The 22959-nt window shown below is 42.2% G+C and overlaps 1 protein-coding gene across 1 annotated transcript; it reads left to right on the forward strand.

Annotated features, from left to right (window-relative positions):
* The first annotated feature begins 299 nt into the window (after nt 1-299).
* On the forward strand, nt 300-21232 carry LOC310963215 (tyrosine-protein kinase Yes). Its single transcript, XM_083935907.1, has 12 exons — nt 300-638; nt 10156-10447; nt 12529-12628; nt 13174-13272; nt 13454-13557; nt 15263-15412; nt 15881-16036; nt 16528-16707; nt 17436-17512; nt 17772-17925; nt 19641-19772; nt 20760-21232. The coding sequence occupies exons 2-12, from the start codon at nt 10165-10167 to the stop codon at nt 20966-20968; spliced, it is 1644 nt and encodes a 547-aa protein (XP_083792033.1). The 5' UTR covers nt 300-638; nt 10156-10164; the 3' UTR covers nt 20969-21232.
* Nucleotides 21233-22959: the final 1727 nt, after the last annotated feature.

Consider the following 22959-nt stretch of genomic DNA (forward strand, 5'->3'; position numbering starts at 1 on the left):
TGTCATCTCTCTATCATTGCTTTATTTATTTTTATTATTATTATTATTATTATTATTATTATTATTATTATTATTATTATTATTATTATTATTATTCACCGTCCCTGTGTTGTCGTCTCGTGCCCGATCAGCTGTTCCCAGATCAGCTGCACCCGGACGGATCTCTCTCCAGCTGTGTGTGTGTGTGTGTGTGTGTGTGTGTGTGTGTGTGTGTGTGTGTGTGTGTGTGTGTGTGTGTGTGTGTGTGTGTGTGTGTGTGTGCTCCCTCCAGTCCCGCAGGCAAGGTCCGCCATGTTGTTGTGTGGGGGCTGATGGAAGTTTAGTAGTAAGGAAGTGAACGGCTACAAAGAGCTGGGACACTTCAGGAGCTCTCTTCTTCTTCTTTTCTTTTTTTTTGTGTGTGTTGTCGTAACGCTGCAGCTGGATTAATCCTCCGGTGACAATGACCGTGTCCTCCGTCCTCCGCACACCGTGATTTAACTCTCATCTGCTGGATGGATGAAGTGAGGATGAAGGCGCATCGGTCCCGTTTGGAATAACTCGGATTTCTTTCTTTTTTTGGTTCTGAATCAAATCAAGGAGAGGAAGAGGCTGACCGACAGACCCAAAGGAAGAAGAAGAGGGCCTTATTTGTGAAGGTAAAATCAAATGAAAGTGGTCTTTGTGTGCAGGATTTAGGGGACGGGCCGAAACGCGGCTGCTCGCTTTCTGACCTGTCATCAACAAAGGAATGAAACAGTCTGATGATGACACACATGTATACCTGTGTGAAGGTTGGAGCACGTACCCAAAGTCTCCCTGCACACCCTGAGCTGTGCTTTTGATCATGAAATCCTTTTTGAATAGGTAGAGATGTCAGTGAAGATGCAGCATGTGCTTAAGGTCCCACAGGAATACCAGTGCAACCGTATCTGATAGCAGATACTTTAAAATAGGTCAGGTAATTACAGGTTAATAACATTTTACTATGTCAATTGTTCATTGTTGTTTGTATATGATATTTAACTAGGCACTGAAACAAAAGGTTAAAAGTTCAAAATACATTTTTAAAAATGAAGTCTTTTAATTTATCTGTTTCCCTCTTTTCATCCATCTACTTCATCATTTTAAGTACTTAACCCCGTCTGTGGCTCACTGCTGAGTCAGGCTATTGTTCAATGAGCAGGAGGGTTCAGGACACTTTTTTAGTGATGCTGTCAGTCTGAATCTAAACTTCCTGGTCCAACAGCTGAGTCCCAGTTTTCTGAGTCTTCTCCGGTTTGTGTTGCTGTTGCTTTGTTCTTCTTCTTCTTCTTCTACGTCTTCTACTTTCCCACCTCTCCACTTTGAGTTGCAGGGACTGGGAACTTGTCCTCATTACCCGCACAGTGTGTGACACTCAAATTAAAACCTAACTGTCATGCTTGAGGTGGCATTTCATGTAAAAAAAGGATACAGCTCTGCACTGCTGTGTGGATCACGGCCCATGTGAAACCTTATAAGGGCTGGTGAAGATAGAGGGGAGGAAGGTAGAGGGGAATACCATGATTTCTAAAATATATATGTTATTATGGGGCATCATTCTATAGACGATGAACGGACAGTTACTTTGTTGACCCGAAGGACTTCTGCATGAAATCTTGAACCCCATAAAGATGTCCGTATAACATACCAGTACCAAGGTTTAACTATGATAAATAGGGATGTTCTGATCCGACTCTTCCTCTCCAGATGCAGATTCTTAAAGGGATAGTTTTTGAAGTGTGGTTGAATGAGGTACTTATCCATATAAGGTGGTCGGCACGCCCCCAGTTTGGAGATGTCAGCAGGCTCTGGAGCTAAGAAATGTACTCCACATGCCATCCAAAAAAAATAAATTAATATCAGTGTAACATATGCTATATTATGAATATTTTCAGTTTTGCGGTGCAGTCAGACATCCCTGTTTAGTTTTACACTGGGGGAACTGAAGTCGTTTTATGCTCTCGTCAAAGCCACCAGACTCCATTGACAAAAGTGGTAATTTTATCTTGCAGAACACGGGAGTTGCTGGTCTACTTCGGCCTTGATCCGTCAGTTTGTTTGTTTTATTGTTTTACTTGGGTATGTTAAAAGGGTTAGGAACCAAACAAACTGAAAGATAAACGAACCATAGAGTCAGCTGTGGACCAGCCACTCCCATGTTCTCTCTAGGGTAAAATTTTAGTTTTTGTCAATGGAGTCTGGTGATTTTGGAGAGGGGGATATAATGTCCTCACTTCCCCTCTTTAAACTTAAAGAGGGCTTTCTTTCTTCTTCTTTTTCTAAGTGGCTTGAATGAATTAAGCATATCAGTACATTGCTTAGCTTCAGTACATGTCCTCCTGCCGGCTTCGCCAAAGTGGGGGCGTGTTATTCGTCATCTGTTGTAGAAGATATACTTCAAAAAAATCCAAACTATCCTTTTGGGACTGGACTCAGGATAACGAGTATCGATCTGATACCAGTACTGTTTTAATCTCAAATTCAAAAATCAGGATACCTCACTGCATGTAACTCATTTTTATTCAACACCAGGCAGAGAGTGCTGAATGGACGTAACTGGTGATCTTCTTGTCAGCTGTCAATATGTGATGGTTGGATGTATTTCTCCAGAGAAAACAGCCTAACCCAGGCTGTCATGTGGCTTTTTTTACAGACACTTTATTAAATGTTGACAGTTCAAACGAGCGACCCAGTTGTGTGCTGACAAATGGATGATTGTAGACACGGATTCCCAAAATAGCTCACACTTCCCCTCGACTCAGTTTTCAGGTATTCCCATAAGACCTGTTTATTCGAGAAAATGTGTGATGTCTGTTCTGTGGCAGCACAATAACTCACATAACCAAAAAATGTGTCTATAAGGACTTGTCTCCTGATATGTAAAGTGAAGTAAAAGTCATGATAATACTAGAGACCATCCGCACACCAACTCATGGGCGTAAAGTGGTGGAGCAATGGCCCCTTTCCTACCCGCCTTGCTTGGACCACGCCCATCTTTGAGCTCGGCCTTCATTTTGATCTCTACTACACACCTGTGACGTTTCGTGACTGTGTGTTGCACAGTTGCTACACTCTGTGACAGATGGTTATCAGACAATAATATGTTTTTTGGACATTAAAGCAAATAAACATGTTCGAGTTGAGACCCATAATACGTAGGAATGAACCTGAAAATGAGCATATGTCCCCTTTAATATTTCAAACGGTTGTGAGCTTCGGGTCAGTTTATCTCGACACCCAGTACGGTTTTGATCTAATTTTGAATCACTTATTGATGCTTCTGTCGATGCTTTGAGGCTTCCCATCCGACATCACATGACATTTCTCCAGACTCGGTTTTAAACCTTTGGTATCAGAGGAATGTGGTTGGATGGTGGCAGGCAGCAGCATCTGTTGCAGATCTGGAGCCCAGTAAAGCTCCGGAGACCCTCCACGGTCTGCAGCCACAGCTGTCTGACAGGGATGCTGGGCAAGGTTTCACTCAGACTGCTGGTTGATGGATGGACGAACTATCACCTTTTATACCTATCAGCGCAGCTGTTTTACTGTCATCGTCGGCCACGTTGAAAGTGAACTTCATCAGCGTAGATAAACCCCAGAAGAGGGCAGGCTGTTTAAAAATAGACTAAGAGTTTTTTTTAAATTTATTTATAAGGCATGATATGCAAAAGAGCATTTAAAATGCATCTGTTCAGTCAGATTGCAAGTTAGTTTACTTTTGACCTCGTTTCGGGGGGATTGTAACTTAAAGCTGCACTGCAACCAGGCCTGTAAATGATATTCTATCTTCTATCTATTCTACCTTAGCTGTGCTTGCTTCTACTATTCTGGCAGTTAATACTATTCTGCTATATTAACTGCCATACCATATAAGTCATAACATATAAGTCATATTCACATTACTATAGATATTATTATAATTACTGGAAGTGTGTCTGTCTCCGTCTTTGTGTCTGTTTTGTCTCTGTCCATCTGTCTGTCTTTTCTCTCTTTTCTCTTTTCTTCCTCCCTAGCCGGTGCAGACAGATGTCCTTCCTCCACAGAGCTGGGTCCCTACGATGTTCCTGTCTGTTAAAGGGAAGGTTTTCGTTGCCACCGTACTCTACGGGGGAATTGTTGGGTCTATGTAAATCATAAATAAGTCATATAGTGTGGTCTTTACCTACTCTGTAAAGTGTCCTGAGATAACTTTTGTTATGATTTGGCACAGTAAATATAACTGAATTAAATTGAAAAGAACTACGTAACTAGAATTCAACTAGTCAAGTTGCAGTTTCCATCCAAACTTTCATCACTCACATAATATATGTAGTGATGACTTTGAAAGAATTTAATAAAAGGTATTAAGTGTAGAAGAAGAGCTACACAATCAATGGCGTTGAATAATGGGCAGAAACATTATGATGTCACATTGAAGTTGACCTTTTGGATATAAAATGTCGTCATTGCTGGCATAATTGGCGTAGGAATTCTTCAGTTATGGCCAAAAAGTAATCAATTGAGATGATAGAAAACAAAGTAATGCACCATGTTTGCAGGTGAGCTTTATAGTAAAGTATATTGAAGCTGTAAGTCATCTCTGTTTCTGACAACCAGGCCTGTAAATGTGGATAACCCTCCCCTCCGGTAATCCTGCACTGTCATCTTACTCAGCTAAACTTGGTCTCTGCAGCCTTCTTAAAAATTCTGAACCATGACCACTGCAAGCCCCCGAACTACTTCATCGTTCTCAGCAAGTGTGTGTGTGTGTGTGTGTGTGTGTGTGTGTGTGTGTGTGTGTGTGTGTGTGCGTGCGTGTGTGTGTGTGTGTGTGTGTGCGTGCGTGTGTGTGTGTGTGTGTGTGTGAGAGAGAGAGAGAGAGAAAACACTGAGCTCTCCTCTCCCGTCTTATCAGCATTTTGTGAAGCTTGTGTGGAAAATCTCTCACTGTGGTCGGAGTCGGGTGGGGAGAGAGCGAAAGTCGATAAGAAGAGTTCAGGTTTAAAGTTATCACTTTAACAGAGGAATATGTAACATCAGGCCTTAAAAACAATGTGTGTTCTGGATGGAAACCAGCAGGGACGAGAGGGGTCAAGGGAAACATCTGGAGCCTTCTCAGACGTCAACTAATTATGTTTATTATATATATATATATATATATATACCACACTCTATGACTCATTTATGATCTACAGAGAGCCAACAATTCCCCCATGAGCAGCAAGAAGTCACACTATCTTTAATAATAGTAATAATAATATTTATATACAGCATTCATCCAGCAGTAGTGCACACAGTGGCAACCAAACCCTTCTTTGTAACGGGCAGTAAGGTCCAACAGACCCAGCTCTATGGAGGATGGCCGTAGAGCCACAGTTTTAGTCATTTTTTCAGCAAAAGTGACAAATATTTCTGGGTTTCGGCTGCTCAAATGTGAGAATTTAATGCTTTTCTTTGTCATGAATGATAGAAAACTCATCTTTTGAGTTTTGGGCTGGTGGTCAGACAAAATAAGACATTTGCAGGTGTAACATTGTGGTGACAGGCATTTTATTTATGACATTTCATAGACAGAACAATGAATCATACATCAGAAAATATCCTGCCATAGCTTGCTTTGTGAGCCAAGCTTTGTCCCTGAGCTGCTCTGTGTTAGTGTTCATCATCCAGCTGGGGGTGGTTATCATATTTCAGGAGGGTATCTGCCCTGCTGAAGTGTCCTTGAGCAAGACGCAGAGTCCCGTTTTTACTTCTACAGAACATTAAACAAAGATAGTGTCTCGTCTGTAGAGAGAGAGCCTGAATTGTTATTGTACCAAAGATTAACATAAGAAAATAAGAAAAGTTCCTCAAGGTTTTTGTATTCAAATTGTTTATTTTGCATTTTCTGTAGTTCGTACTGAAGAAAATGCTTCTGCTTGGCATTGAAAAAAGTACACATCTTTGTTTCTAAGATTTCACACACGCACAATTCCATCGCTTTACCACTGTACCAAATCACAGCGCTTTGACTGCAGCTGAATGGAAAGTGAAGCTTATTTTCTGTCTCTACCTGTCAGAACGGACTCTAATAGTACCACACAGTTCCAACCAGATGGCAGGCAGGAGCTTCTGCATGTGCATGTTTTGTCATTTCTATGTAAATGTCTTCAATTATACTCTCTCATTGTTTCTGTGTGGCTCTTAACTAGAGCAACTGGGAGTCCTCTCTTGTGTTTGCGTGCAATGTGTGGTCGGTTGTAGGTCATGTTATCATCCCGGGGGTCATGTTGTCAGCAATAAGAATCCGTTTCTATAATTAGCAGCGAGGCGAGATTCTCCCTGTGATTCCTCAGCTCTGATGTTCAGGAAGGAGCTTGTGGTTACGTGGATTTTGTTTGAAGACTAAGATCTAGTCTGGCTGCACAGTTTTGAACTAACTTTATTTCTAAAAAAAAAAAAAACGAGGGTGATGTTTCCTGGGATCTTTTCAGACACGTGCTCTCTGTGGCCTAAATTGCCCCCCAAGACACATTTTTTTTATGGAATCGTTTGTTTTCTTGCTGCATTCTCACCTCCCTTTCAGTCTGAAGTGTGGAAAGAGCCTGTGGTGTCATTATGTGACGGCTGGCCGCTTTGACCAACATGGCACTGATAGAGGGGTGAGCTGAGCTGGTCTGCAACATCTCATCACTGCCAAGAGTCCATAAGAGCCCCCCAACAGGGATCCCTCATGTGCAAGTGGAGTCTGAGGGTCTGCACTGTTTCAGCTCCAGGCCCTGGTGGTCCCTCCGTTTTTGTTTTCTGTTATTATCCTCTTAGGGTAAGTCCTCCATCCTCATAATCCTCCTAGTAGTTCAAGCTGGTATAGCTGGCACTGGCCGCCTGGTTGCCCCCCTCCCTCATCGGACCAACCTGCTGTTCGTCCTCTCTGTTCCTCTCCGAGATATAAATCGTTTTCTTTTTGTCCACACAGTCACTAATGGGAATTTTATCTTGAGTTATTCTGTTGCTTTCCAGTGCTTTATTTATCACCCCGGTTTCGGTGGGAATCATCTGGTGTGGTTATAAAAGGCGATGATTTAGCGTATTTTACAGAAGAATTAATTTCATCTGTGTAGCGCAGTAAAGATGGTGGACCGTATATCATATAACCAGGGAACATGTGCACACAACACGCCCTGTCTGCTGACAAATAAGCCCTGAAGTGCTCTTCTCTGCGGTGGGAATTTCTGTGTGTTTGTAACAGCTTACAACTCAAAGTGTAAAGCAAAACTTGTCATTGAAGGCTGTATGTTGGTGTGTTCAGTGACTTTCTCTGCACCAGCAGTGTGTGTAGATTGTTAATTTTAAAAAAGAAAGGAAAAAGAGGTATCATCTAGTATCTTTTTTTATACTAGTATTGAATAGAAGTTTAAAATGCTCACTGTTTGTTAGAGTAACTGCACACACTTTGTCTCTGTAAAATCCCTTCAAACTGTTTACTTGATGCCATACAACTCAAAGGCTTCTGTTTTCTTAATAGGAAAGGCCTTTAGGCTGCATTTAGGCACAGTAGAGATTTGAACTTAATCACAACACTTTTTACCATGTTGACCATTTGCATTTGCAAAAAACTCCCATTCTGCAGGTATCTGGTCATTATGCATTGGACCAATTCCAACTGTGACCTAATTAGACATAAAGGGTGAGTCAAGGTATCAGCAACGCCATTTAAAGTCATCCTCAAGGAATCTTGAATACATGTAGAAAATTCCACAGCAATCCATCCAGTAGTTGTGGAGATACTTCAGTCAGGACTAAAGAGTTGGTCAGACCAACAGAGCAACACTGACAAAGCAGAAACAGACAAATCGTCTTTTTTGTAAAAGCTTATCTTTGGTATTTTTACACACCAGATTTCTAAAAGTATAGACCGAATCACCGCGCCGTTGCAACACTAACAAATCACTTCCGTTGCAGAAGCATTGCAGAAACAACAGGGGTTTTCTCTTGTGATCGGATGTATTGATTTTCTTTATATATTTCTGTTGAAAGGAAATGAGGGAAGAGAGGTGCGATGTTAGCGGGACAATGCAGTTAAGACAAAAAACATTATGCAGAATTATGAGCAAGCTTCTAATGTGGTGGGGTTATTTTAAATCCAATGCCATTTAAAAGGTTCTGTATTTGTGCATAAATAATAATAATTTTGGAAGAGACATGGGAGAGCTGAAGTCTCATTTTTAGGAGGAAAAAAAAAACATCCTCGCTTTAAAGTGCAAATATTTCTGGGACACTGTCCAGTGTTTTATAGCACAGTAGGTTCACTGCTGACCCGACGAGCCAGACTCTCCTCCGTCTGATGATGAAACACAAGCCCACCGTAGTTGACTGAAGCCCTCTCTTCTTTCCATGACAACGCTTTTGTGTCGACGTTAAAGGGAAGGTTGGCTCGGAAACTAAAAGTGGTTTTCCCGTGCCAACATTCCTAACATATTGGCCGTACATCTAACATCTGAGATTAGATCCATGCTCCTTTTTGAAGACATTTTTAAAAGATATCTGTTTCATTTTGACACATCTTCAGTGACCGACCACTCATAAAAATGGTTTTGTAGAGGGCCGGCGGTGCTCGGCACGAGCGCTAACCTGCAATTTAAACGGTTGTACGGTTTTATTTGAGCAAAGTGTTCTGAACCTTTGGAAGGTTTCTGTGGTTTGTCCCCATTTTGCTGATTTCCTTGGCAGTTCAGCTGGAGAACTCGATGAACTCTTGAATGCGCCCCTCCTTCTCCGATGAGGAAAAATCCCTCCCACCTCCCAACATCAAGGCCGCTGCTCTAGAATCAGTGAAAGGTGTATCGCTGCACCAGCAGATCCTCTTCTGTTTCACTAATGCACGATTTGACCCTGAAATCTTCTCACTTCTGTCACAAACTGTCCCCCGATGAAGCTCAGCAGCACCGTGTTTGTTTAGTCTGCTTTCATTCTCCTCACCACAGAATAAAAGCTCCTATTTCACTCCAGTCCTCTGTTGTTTTACTGTCTTGTAATGTGTCGGTACCAATTAACAAAGTCCGGCTCCTCTGGCGGCTGTTGTTCTTGGAGAATGAAAACGGTCTGATCTCTCCGAGCTCAGGCGTCTTTACGAGCGTGTCTGATTGTCTCCACATTTTCCGGGCCCTCACCTCACAAAGAATGCCTCAGTGTGACTCCGGCCAAATTATGTTAGGAAGAGGAATGACAACCACGCAGATGGAGACACACCGATGTTTTAAATCTTGTAGTGTAGTCAGGCCGAGGCATAGATGATATTAAGGATCATGTTATTTGTAGTCATTGTTGGTGTGTTCGTTCTGGTCATTTTGCATTTCTTTGTAGTTGTTTTACGGCTCTCTTTGGTTATTTTGAGTGTTCCTGTTAATTTTGAATCCCATTCTCGTCGTTTTACGTTTATTTGTAGTCATTTCACATTTCTTTTTGGTCATTTTGAGTCTCATTCTGGTCGTTTTGCGTCTCTTTGTAGTTGTTTTGAGTCCCTTGCTGTTAATTTTGAGCCTCTTTCTGGTCATTTTGCATCTCATTTGATTGACTTCCCACCAACAAATTTTAATTTCATTCTGTTCTAACCCTTAAACCCTTGGGCCACTGAATCTGTGCCAGGTGGGCAGGTTTAATAATTTCTCCCTGGGCTGAAGGCCCTGAAGGGTTCTCTTTGAATAACAGCAGAATGTAAAACACAGCACTGGTATAGCATAGAGTTCCAGGGAGAATGGCTTTAATCTTTCATTTGTATGTAAACATTAAGTGATCTCTTTATGCAACAACAATGACATGTAATGGATCACAACAGTATAAAATAATAATGACAGTTTCCTCCTGTTTTGCGGTCGTCATACTTCAAACCATGCATGCACAATTGAATCTACACGTTTGAGTGGTGCGCGGTTCAAAGCGGATTTACCATTTACCCATATGTCCCAGTTATCACATGGCTTATAGTCTTAGTGGGTCGCAACAACAAAACGATTCACATGAAAATATCAGGTCATTAGATTTTCATTTCATGACGCATGTTGCCACGGGCCTTATGTTGCAGTCGTTAATCCTGCACCTCACTTGGCCCCTTCACCTTATTTATATATCATCAGTGATGAATGTTGTGTTTTTCAATCTGCTGGCATTAAACTGACAACTTTGTGTCTTTGGCAGGGCGAGACGATGGGCTGCATTAAGAGCAAAGAGGACAAAGGCCCAACGATGAAGTATCGTCCAGAGAATTCCGCGGCGTCCGACCCCAACGCCACCATCTCCACACCTCACGTGGGCCACTACGGACCGGATCCCACCCAGCTGCAGCAGAACCAACCTCCCTCCTCCTCATCGGGCTCTGCGAACTTCAACCACACCCTCACGCCGTTTGGTGGCGCGTCTGCCATGACTCCCTTTGGAGGGGCGTCCTTCTCTGGTCCTGTGTCCAACTCATTCTCTGGCGCTGTCTCAAGTGAGTAGGGTTTTCTTCTAAGATGTCATTAAAATGCTGATAACGGTTGTCATGGAGACCATTGGCCTTTTATTTCATACTTAAAGGGCCAAATCAGTGTGTCTGTGACATTGTAGCCCATTTGCTTTACTGCTGATCATATTTTTTAAAGCTTACCATTGGGTTTTAGTTCTTGAATAATTTTTCTCATCTCCCAGACAGCCTCTCGTAATCTTTTTGTCCTTCAATCAGCTTTCTGCTGCAGTATTTCCATGATACCGTATGGTATTCAATGTTTAATACCATCTTTTTTTTAATATGGTGTTTAATTCAAGTTGTAGAGACTTGACTTGCTGCAGATGTATCAGTCATGTTACTGAACCAGTGTGGCTCTAGTGATGGTTATCTGCTGGTTTTAAGCATCAGCATGAGGTTGACATTTTTTGGTTTTGAGTTCAATTTCTCAACAACTATTGGATGGTTTACCATAAAATTTGAAACACATTCACACTCCCCTCAGGATTCCTTCACTTCTCTTCAAGCTCCATCACTTTCTGGTAATCAGTTTGATTCATTTTTTAAGAATAAAAAGTCAGAATTCTCTGATTCCAGCTTCATAAATGTGAATATTTCCCGGTTTCTATCCTACTCTGTGATAGTAAACTGAATATATTTGAGTTGTGGACAAAACAAGACATTTGAGGACATCATCTTAGGCTTTGAGAAACACTGATTGACATTTTTATTTTTTTATTTTATGACATTTTTTGGACCAAACAACTACTCCGTTAATCAAGGAAATAATTGACGGATTAATCGACAAATGCCATATTAGAAAAATTACCAAAATATATTTTAACATGTGATGTTTCCAATTTTATTACAGATATCTGCTGTTGACCTAGTGTAGCCTTTTGCTTATTATAATAATATCTGAACCATGTGATCACAATGATGAATAGCCGACTTCAATAACTTCAGAAACCAAAAACAAGCATGGCCCAGCCGTGTGCGTTATTGTTTAGTGTTGTGAGCTTCGCTCATGCTAAATGCATGTGTCATCAATTTGGTGAAGAGGATTTTGGTGTTTTGTCTCTTTGCATGTTTAACCTGCAAAGTGTTGAGCTCTCAGGGCCACCGTACAAATATACTCAAACACCGAGTCAGTGTGCTAATCCGACATGTCTGTGTCACAGCTAATGCCCCGGCCATTGTTATTTTAACTAGCTTTACCTTGTCAGATGCAACACAGGTCCTGTTATCATCTGTGATCACCCTAAATGTGTCCGAGCAGCTTACAAGAGCAAAGAGATGAGTGAACCCTCCTGTTTGGGGGGGATTTAGGTTGTAATCCTCCTCCATGATGGCTTATCTGCTTTCAGAGGAGGGGGCGAAGGTGGCACTGCCATGGTATTTGCTTTCTGCAGGAGATAATGGGATTACTGTTGACAGCATTGTTGTCTGTGGTGGTTCTATGAATGTTATCTGCCAGGGGGTGTGGCTGTACTGCATGAGTTATTCATAATTTGTCCTGTGGTACATGTAAATATAATTGTTAATAATAGGGTCTAAATTATGACTATTAGGGATACGTTCAACGTATTGACTGTTCTTTGGCTTGTGTCTGAGTGTCTTGAGTCATATTTCCATGCAGGGGAAGTACTCATACTATGGAATTATATAGAAAATCAATACGGTCTCAGACTGTGGCGATTCATCTACTTTAAATGACCTTTTAAACATCAACGCACACAAACGTGCTGTTTCCTGACACAGTACCTCAAGATTCAAGAAGTTTATTGCCATGTCAAGTTCAATGTGTCTTGGTTCGCTCTCAGACAAATACAATACAGTACAATACAACTACCACATACAGCACAATAAATAATACAGAAAACACTGTACAAAACAGACCCCGACCTCGTACAGTCTATGGGCGACACTTACCGATTATGAGACTGATTATGAGCTCCAATGATAGGGATTGATGGATGGTGGTCCCAAGGATAATGTCGTAGGTACGTACGTGTTTGCAGCTCTCACTTTGACAAGCTCACCATGCATCCATTCATTACGTGTGGGTGTGTTTTTTGTGTTTCTAGGTGGCGTTACGTTCTTTGTGGCCTTGTATGACTATGAAGCTAGAACGTCTGACGATCTCTCGTTTAAAAAAGGAGACCGCTTTCAGATCATCAACAATACGTAAGTATCTTCCCAATTTCTCTCTCTCTCCCTCTTTTATTTAGATGTTTGCAGATGCCTCGCAGTAATCCTAAACTGCACCTGTTCCTTGTGTATCTGTATTCATGAGTGAGTTTGATTACCACTTGTTTCCTGGCTTTTCTCTGCACAACGCTGTGGATCTTTTAATTGGATTCACGCTGTGGCAGAAATGTCGCCTGAGGTTGTAGCATTGTAATGTAAAGCAGATTAGTGTCATTCAGTCCCCGTTGTGACAATGTTTTTCAGCCCTACCTCACATTTTAAAGACAGTTCAAGATTTGAACGTTTAAATGAATGCAGAACTAATTACTTAAAAAGAGGTCAAAGAAAAAAAAATGTACCTTCAAACGTTTTCTGTACACCACCATGCTGGCTAAAGTGAGGATTTTATACCAGGCTGAGGCTTAAATTATTAACCACTATTAATTGCTTTTAATCGAGCCTATCAATCATAGCGGGATATATGAGTCCTTGGTTGACTGTTAAATGAAGGAGTCATTCGTCTCCACATTGTCTTCCTGCAGAGAGGGAGACTGGTGGGAGGCTCGCTCCATCAACACAGGGAGAAACGGCTACATCCCGAGCAATTACGTGGCCCCTGCTGACTCCATCCAGGCGGAAGAGTAAGGCCTTGTTATAACCCCATTACTCCATCTACAGCGACTAATAATACTAGCATGATCCCATCTCCTGGTGCTTGCAACACAGTCCCAATTTTAACAGCTTCACAGCCCTTAATTCATAATGTGAATTTGAGTCAGCTACTTCAGTCAGTTTTTTTATGCATTCACTTTCTCTTGGCAGGTGGTACTTTGGTAAAATGGGACGCAAAGACGCTGAGAGGTTGCTGCTGAATCCAGGAAACGTTCGAGGGACCTTCCTGGTGCGAGAAAGTGAAACTACTAAAGGTGATGATCGCCTCGTTTATAAAGAGCAGTGTGCTGGTAGCCCGGATGCCAAGCTGCTAGAAGCTGCAGAGCTTTCAAAGAGAGTTTGTATTTTTTGAAGTGGGGTAGTAAATGGTACTTATCTGTAGTCAGTGTGCTACCTACAGCAGAGGACGGTCAACGTGATCACAGTTTGGAGATGCAGACAGTGGACAAATCAATATTGGTTTATACACTATATTACACCGGCATTTTGGTCTGAAGCATCCAATCACAGAGCTTCAGATTTTGCTTCACAGGACCCAGATAATACTCTCCGGGTCAGTGCTGATGAATTCTGCAACTATGCTGCCGTGTTTTATTTTTTTCTAAAGGCATAAACAAAGCCCCTCTCACTGGCTTCTTCTCCACAGCGACGTCAGCTGATGATCACGGGTTTCGTAGTATTTAGAGGACAAATTTCATTTACGTAGCACTTTCAAGACAGAAGCGTTTCAGAATGAAGAAAAGTGGTAAAGAGGGTGAGAAAAGAAACACAGAAGACAGTGTACGGCAAAAGTCCACAGCCATGCCAGCGGCTCTGTGAGCTTTAAGGTTCAACGCTCAATGCTAATGACATCATGCTAATATGCTCAATGACAGTGCAAATATGCTGCAAATATTTTCAGCAGCTGTGATTCTTATTTATAGTGCAACAAACTAACAAACTAACAAACAGATTTAAGTGTCGAGAAAACCTGCTCTGTCAGCTCCAAACAAATGTGATTTAATGGAGCAATGTTTCACTCTACCTCTTGAAATGAAATTAGATTTGAAAATTGTGTTGTATCTGAAAAGTCCCATATTTGGCAAATTTTTTCAGGTTCATACTTGTATTTTAGGTTTCTACTAGAACATGTTTACACGATTTAATGTTCAAACAACATAGTATTCTCATCCTGTCTGTCTGAATGGCTACACGGTGGTGTAGTGGTTAGCACTGTCACCTCACAGCGAGAAGGTTCCAGGTTCGCTGGGGCCTTTCTCTGTGGAGTTTGCATGTTCTCCCCGTGTCTGTGTGGGTTTTCTCCGGGTCCTCCGGTTTCCTCCCACAGTCCAAAGACATGCATGTGTTAGGTTAATTGATGAGTCTAAAATTGCCCGTAGGTGTGAATGGTTGTCTGTCTCTGTTCGTCTCTGTGTGCCCTGTGATAGACTGGCGTCCTGTCCAGGGTGTACCCCACCTCACGCGCGATGTCAGCTGGGATCGGTTCCAGCCCCCCGCAACCCCGACAGGGACAATCGGTTGAAGATGAATGAATGAATGTCTGTCTGAATATTCATATTCAATTTTAGCGCCTGTCTCTTTAAGACCCCCTCCTGAAAAAGCACTTTCAGCGTCTCTTCCCCATCATTGCAGTCGAGGACTGACTGTAACGGCATTGATGCGGCACTTATCTCCCTATAGTATAGATGAGATATCACAACCATATTTTTAGGTATATGTATATTGCACCTCAATCCGCTTTATATTTTTGAATGGGACCTTTATAGCCATTTGCCGTACAAACTGATGAGGAAAAAACACTTATCAGAAACAAAGGAGTTTCTATGTTGAGAAGAAGACATCGTTAAAAGATAACTGAATTATGGTTGTAAAAAAAAACTCCCTTTAAAGGCACCACTCAGTCCGATCTTTGATACTTTTGTTTCGATGAATGAAGAACATCTCCCTCGTCTCCTCCAGGTGCCTATTCTCTCTCCATACGAGACTGGGATGAAACCAAAGGAGACAATGTGAAACACTACAAGATCCGCAAACTTGACAGTGGGGGATACTACATCACCACCCGAGCACAGTTTGACACATTACAGAAGCTCGTCAAACACTACACGGGTAAGTAGTTTCCTATGCTTCCCGCTCACTTTTTTTTTCTCTGTGTCTTCTCTCATTCATTATTCATTCAGTCTGAAAATTACTCCCTGTGAAATCTGCCGCTCTGCGCCACCTGCAGTCTACCTCAGAGATGAATAGTCTTTCATTTCAATAACAATTGATTTGGATTTTATAGACTTTTATAGTCTTTGGCCTGAATAGAGTTGAGGTTAAATAGCTGCTGTCCCACTTCACTTGAGTCTGACTCTGGAGAGGGTTTTTTGGTGTGTTAGAAATCATCTCATTTATATTTCATCACAGTTAGTGTAAGAGCATGAATTTACCCACATCAAATGGAGTGAATCGATGCGTGAAACATCCTTCACAACGCTACATCCTGCTGGTTCAGAGACTCTTGCGTTTTTGTGTGTTTGTGGCTCTGCTTGGTGAAATCTAGCATTTTGATCTCTGCGTTTCGCTTTATCACAGAGCACGCCGACGGGCTTTGCCACAGGCTGACCACGGTTTGCCCCACAGTCAAGCCTCAGACCCAGGGGCTTGCCAAAGATGCCTGGGAGATCCCCCGGGAGTCCTTACGACTGGAGCTCAAACTGGGCCAGGGCTGCTTTGGAGAGGTCTGGATGGGTAAGAACAAGACAGATGAGACATGCAGGCACATGCTTTCTGGCGTCATGCATTTGTTTAGTTTTCAGTGGTGATTATCTAGAAGGGGAAATACCAAATCAGCCCAGATTTATGTAGGAAATGCAGACATATGCACATAAATCAAAACAACACAAACACTTCTATAAGCCTATATTTATTTTGTCTATTTTTGCCCAAACTGGGGGATGGATCTACTTCCTGCAGTTGCTTCCTCTGTTTGTTGAATCCTGTTTATCTCCAGGGATCATCTCACTCTGCTCCAGCCAAACGTATTTCTAGCTTCTTTTTTTTAGCCGGGGGGTCATATCTGCTCATCCCAGGCATATTTCTGCGAGGAGTGCATGCATGACAGCACACGTCTGAGCCATTACAAGACCTAATTAATGGTATTGTCTTGCTCCCAGCCCATTAACAACACTGATTACCCCTGTGGCCTGTGGGCGTTTCTCTCCCTATCTTTGTCTCTGCAGGCACGTGGAACGGCACCACTAAGGTGGCCATAAAGACGCTGAAGCCGGGCACCATGTCGCCCGAGGCCTTCCTCCAAGAGGCTCAGATCATGAAGAAGCTCCGGCACGACAAACTGGTGCCTCTTTATGCCGTGGTGTCCGAGGAACCCATTTATATCGTCACAGAGTACATGGCCAAAGGTACACGCAGATACCTGAAAACCTTTTAAAAGCTCCAAAGTGACTAAACTAAATTGAATTTCTGAGAACTCTCAACCCCGGGGAATAACAAGACTCAGCTGTTTCCTGTTACATGACACGGATGAGATCTATTTTTAAAGAGAAGCAAAGCAACAATTTTAGCCTGTAGACTTTTTCAGGAATTACACTGATGTCAGATACACGCGTGGTGATTTCCTTCCAGCAAAAATGTAAATTTTATGGCTCTTTTAATTAATGTGCTGCACAGGTTGAATGTCCTTGAGAGTCCCTTGGGGGTCCCCAAGGCCTAAAACTGGGATTTTTAATTGAAAACTGCAGCAGTTGTGTGGGAGGTTTTCATAGATTCAGCCGCAATGCTTTTTTTTCAGGCTTTTATGAGCAATTAGATTTATGTGTGTGTAAATGTTAACTCTATGACATCTGTGTGTGCACGTGTGTTTAAATGCCTCCGGTTTGTAGTGATCTCATAGATTAACCGCAGTTCTTCTTCTCCTTCTTCATGCAGAAAATACAAATACAGTCAAGCTTCTTTAGATATTCTGTTTAATTTCCTAACCATATATAGAAAGGATTGAGGGCTTAATTTAAATATTTAACATTTCATATAGCGGTACATTGATATGCAGCTGGTGTTGCGGCCCTTTTATTGCTCCTACACTATATCATCATGGCTGTCCTGCATTTACGACTTCTCACTGCTTTCATAGGAAGCTTGCTAGACTTCCTCAAAGAGGGTGACGGCAAATTCCTGAAGCTGCCCCTGTTGGTGGACATGGCTGCACAGGTGAGACGAACCGCAAATACCTGGGCTTTTTTTTGTGTCTCGAGTGCAGAATTTGTGTCGGTGAATGTTAAGTCTAGATTCTATTTTAAGCCTCACGACAGCAAACGTGTCTTCATCAGTTTGCTTTTGTTCTTTCATTAATAGCCTCCTCTTTGTGCCTGACAGAAGGCTTGATGTTCTGAGTGTGAGGAGCTAAAAATGATTGCGCCGAAGCAACCGTCGTGAGATGCTGTCAAATGTTTTTTTTGTTTTTTTTTAGATCGCTGACGGAATGGCTTTCATTGAGAGGATGAACTACATCCACAGGGACCTGCGCGCCGCCAACATCCTCGTGGCCGACAACCTAGTTTGCAAGATCGCAGACTTTGGCTTGGCCAGGTTGATAGAGGACAACGAGTACACGGCGAGGCAAGGTGAGTGCACACACTGTCTGGGTCACAGGTGAACGGGGTGTGAGGATGGAGCAGCGAGAACGCCTTTCATGGTGAATTAGGGTGGAATAGTGGAAACCGCATGCTCCAGTTCCCACTGATGAGCTGCGCCTTTCACACGCTGAGAGAATTCATCTCACTGCATTGTCTGCTCCTTAAAGGGCTGGCTCACCCACATTCTTACCTTACCTTATCTAGCTATGTGGAGCATTTTGGTTTTATTTAACCAGGTTTATGAATAATTAGGGGCGCGGCCTCTTGAGTGACAGCTAGCCGTTGGCCCTCACTTCTCCTCGGAGGTATACGTCAGCCAGATGGACGTATCTCCCTCCCCCCAATGTCACATACATGCACCTCTTTTTTTGGAAAGAGGAAATGAGGCGAAGTCAAAGTCTGACAAGATGGCGACTCTCATAGGCGAGTATGATTGGTCAAGTTGAGAAAACGGGCCTCGACGGGTATGCTACGTCCATTTTTTATACAGTTTTTGTCTCGCTCTGTCCATCTGTCCGTCTTTTCTCTCCTTCTCTCTCTTCTTTTCTTCCTCCCTAACCGGTGAGAACAGATGTCCGTCCTCCACAGAGCTGGGTCTGTCCGACGTTCCTGCCTGTTAAAGGGAAGGTGTGCGTTGCCACCGTACTCTACGGGGGAATTGTTGGGTTTATGTAAACCATAAATAAGTCATAGAGTGTGGTCTATACCTACTCTGTAAAGTGTCCTGAGATAACTTTTGTTATGATTTGGCACTATAAATAAAATTGAATTGAACTGAATTGAATCTTTATATACAATGGTCTATGATCTGGACCACAGTAACGATTAGAGCATAGACTGGCTGTTATTTTAGATTCATTGTCCCTGATGCCAGAGTTAAGAATGAATCTTGTACATAAACTTCTCAGAGTACAACTAGTAAAATACATCATGATACATAATACATAGCCCAACAGTTATTTGCAGCTACTCAAAATGTTGCACTAGCAACACATAGCCTCATTCAGATAGTATATAAAGGCTAGCTTGGTTAGCAGTAAGCTACAACAGAAGAACTCAATCAGCAATCACAAAGCAGCTGTCACAAGATATTTACTGACAGTACTCCTACACAGGCACCTGGAGGGAACATGAAAGAGCTTGTCGACATTGTCACAATATGAAACGGTGTTAGCTTAACTGCTATAGAGCTGTGGCAGCAGCGGTTGCTAGTAGTAACAGAATGTAAAAGAGGAGATGAATTGGATTTTGTGTGTGATGCTTTTCAAGGCTTTGAAAAAAAGTTACATTTAAAATATTCAGCAGCAACATCTTATTCCAGCCCCAGTGGTACTTTAATTCGTCTTCAGACAGCAGTGAATTTACATGAGGACTATATCTTCAGTAGAATGAAAGCTGTGGACTGCAAAAGTTTTGGATTACTTAACACAACATCACTTCCAGTAAAGGACGCATCGGTTCATTGCATTAATGTATATTTTCTGTGCTCTCTTATTCTTTCCATTACTGATCTACTGCCATTCTTCCTTAAACCTTTTTCTCTGAGGTGCCTTTAAAAACCTGAATACCTAAAAAGGATGTGGTCTAAATGATGTCATTCTGGGTCACTATGGCAGTTTCCTGGTAATAAAGCCAGACACGAAGGCATATGTCCTCTAGTGGAGTCACCTCACCTCACCCCTCTCCTCTCTATCACATTACAGGAGCCAAATTTCCAATTAAATGGACGGCTCCAGAGGCCGCCCTGTACGGCCGCTTCACCATCAAATCAGACGGCTGGTCCTTTGGGATCTTACTCACTGAGCTTGTCACCAAAGGCAGAGTGCCCTACCCAGGTAAGTGACAGTGACACACACACACTCGCACACAAAGAAAATGTGCAGCGCTCGTGGTTGGAGTTATCAGCTTTCAGTCTGTCAGTAGACGTCAAGCTGGCGTGCTTGTTAATGTCTGAGGATGAAGTGAAGCCGTCTGACATTGTCTGTGCTGGTTGTTTATGCCTCTGCAGGGGGAACACACACACACACACGCACACACACACACGCACACACACACAAACACACACTGAGATTAGATGAGACCATCTGGTGGAGGACGATTGGGAGATTGAACACCACTCTTGTTTATAACCATCTGCCAGACTGACAGAGCGCTGGGGAGCGGTGCCTGCAGTGGTATGCACCACCTATACCACAGTTCAACTTTTTATCAGATGTAGCACCAAAACAATTAAAAGACACTAAACTTGTACTCCATAAGAATTGAAATACCTTGTTTCTAGCGGCCTCTTTGGCGGTAAGATGCAGCATAACCGTTAGTGCCGAGTTCAATCATCAGTTAGATGACACATTCATGTCTGTACGCTAAATACGGAGAAGAACAACAAGTTGTGTCTTTAGGGTGGATTTCTGGAGTCGAGAGGTTGCAGGCAACAAGCAGCCACGTCTAATTACAATTTCAGTTTTTGTACAGATTAAACAAGATATAAGCTGATCATGAGTTAACTTCAGAAATTCTGGTAATTACTTTGTTAGCTTTAGCCAATGCTAGGCTAAGCTATTGATGTCATTTATCTGGTATGAGCCTCCTGTCTTTGTTTCTACATTTTATGGACTACAAAATCAATTGTTGCCAAAATAATCTCCAGAAACTTAAGCCTAAAAAAACTAATTTAAAAAAGCGATTAAATGCTCTAACAGTCTTAGACTTGACTATTTTGTGTGTGAATTGTACATTTTTTGTTTGCTCTATTTGAAAAACCTTGATCGAAAGAAAGCTCTGACTGTCCTTCCTGCCTCCTGCGTCCTCCTCCTCCTCCTCAGGCATGGTGAACCGTGAGGTACTGGAGCAGGTGGAGCGAGGCTACCGCATGCCCTGCCCCCAGGGGTGTCCCGAGTCCCTGCACGAGATGATGAAGCTCTGCTGGAAGAAGGACCCGGACGAGCGACCAACTTTCGAGTACCTGCAGTCCTTCCTGGAGGATTACTTCACCGCCACAGAGCCACAGTACCAACCTGGAGAGAACCTATAGCCTGCCCACGCTCTGCTGCGCATCCTTACGCCTGGGCAGCCCTGTCTCCTAAAAATCACATTCCTATACAACAAACCTGCATTCTCTCAGGATTATGTTTGTCTTTGACGTATCACAATTATGTTTTTTAATCAAAGTCCATGAAGGCAGGAGGGTGAATGGATTAAAAGGACTTACCAAACGTACTTAACCTAACTTATGTCCATATCATTCAGTCACATTACGTAACAAAGATACTTATTTTGACCGGAACCATCCCTGTGCTCCAATACCCATACTATACTAATATAAGTGAGCCACATTGTTTGTGTGCGTAAGAGAGTCATTGTGAGTGTTGAGAAGAAGAGCTGTGAAAAACGTCAGAGGGAACTGACATCCCAGCCTTATATCTGCCAAAAAAAGCACCTTAAATCGGCAATGTGGGAGCATTTTGGACATCCACAAAATGAGCAGGGTGTCGTGGTAGACGATGGATATCCAATTTGCAAGGCATCAAATATGTTCCAACATCTTTTGAGATAATCACCCAGCCCTCTATGCTCGAGTCAAGGCTAAAAATAAAAACCGTAACTAGCGAAAACTAAATTAAAACAGTTCAAACTGAGCTGAATTAGTTCACGTGTTACTGTGTACTTTCTGAATCTTGCGGGCATATGTAGTAGTCACCTGGATGTAACTCCAGTTCTATGAGCATGTGTTCAACCCTCTGTTTTCAGTATAAAGTAGCTTGTGTGTCATCGTCCTTCCATAGTGACAAATGGGAAATTCCCTCATTAATAATTGTTAAAAACGTGAAACCTTGATATTTCCTTTTGACAATAATCCTGATATCAAAATCCCATACTGTGACAACGCTAGTCCCAATACATAGTATGTCAAACAGGATGTCCTACACCATCTGGCCAGATTTTGCAGTATGCCAGAACGCAGCCTGTGACTATTCTGCCCCACAATCCTTTGCACGTAGCAGCAGTTCAAGGCATGATGTTATGAAGAAGTACGCCCCAACAGTATGTACTTTGTAAGAGCAGCTGCAGAACATACTAAAAGAGAAAGTATGAGATTTGGAGCTCATCCTGAGTAGTTTTGTTTCAGTTCACAGCGTTGACTTATTTGCCGATGCGGTTTCGTTGTGTGTGTGCGTCACTTTTCAGGAGACAGGGTTGACCAGGGAGCACAGTGGCTTGAAGACATGAGCTCTTGACTATTCAACTCTATAAACAGTCGACTGGAAACCGGGCTAAACCAGTCGCCTAAACCACTACCTGCTCTACCCACTCGTGATTTTTTTTAAATTATTGTTATCAAAAATCATTTAGCTTTGAACGTCCGCAATCATTTTTACTTTCATATTTTTGGATTTTTCGTTTTCATTCATGGTACGATGCAGATCTCAGCCGTGTGAAATGATTTTAAATCACCATGTACAATAATGGAAACAAATGCATTTCAATATGTTGGATTCTTTCCTATGAACAAAGTAAATAGCTGTAAAAAAAAAAAAAATTATAATAATAATAAGCTGTGATCCTGCCTCGCAATAGAAAAACTGTTATGTGGTTTAATGTGGAGCTCTCACACTTCGTTTGCCTCCAAATTGTATTCTTTTGTGGTAAATTGGTAAATGATGCATCAGAATGATTCATTATTAACAGAGATAATATATTAAACTAATAGGGAAAAGCTCTCAGGGGGCCGATGGTCCTTATCACAGTCCGTTTGACAGTAAATCCCACACAGCTTAATGTCAGTCACATTTCATCAGCTACAATTTTTAGTTGTTACGAATGGCTGAGGAGAGTGGGACTGTGACATGGTCTTTTATGCCTTTCTTATATCTTAAAATGCATTTTTTCCATATCATTTTCTTCAATGTTCCTTTTGTTATCACAAGGCTGAGTCACATTTTATTCATATCACATGGACATGGTTTTACTGCTTCATTTGAAGACGTTCCCGACTGTCCAGGATCATCCAGAAAGCTCTTTATT

The sequence above is a fragment of the Echiichthys vipera genome (genome assembly GCF_963691815.1).
Source record: "Echiichthys vipera genome assembly, chromosome: 21".
Taxonomy (NCBI): Eukaryota; Metazoa; Chordata; class Actinopteri; order Perciformes; family Trachinidae; genus Echiichthys; species Echiichthys vipera.

What these genes read in the sequence shown, in the direction of transcription:
- LOC310963215 (XM_083935907.1), top strand. Translation starts at nt 10,165, where the DNA reads ATGGGCTGCATTAAGAGCAAAGAGGACAAAGGCCCAACGATGAAGTAT. An exon ending in CTTTGGAGAGGTCTGGATGG is followed by an intron (nt 16,037 to 16,527) that starts GTAAGAACAAGA and finishes TTGTCTCTGCAG; the next exon opens with GCACGTGGAACGGCACCACT. An exon ending in CACAGAGTACATGGCCAAAG is followed by an intron (nt 16,708 to 17,435) that starts GTACACGCAGAT and finishes CTGCTTTCATAG; the next exon opens with GAAGCTTGCTAGACTTCCTC.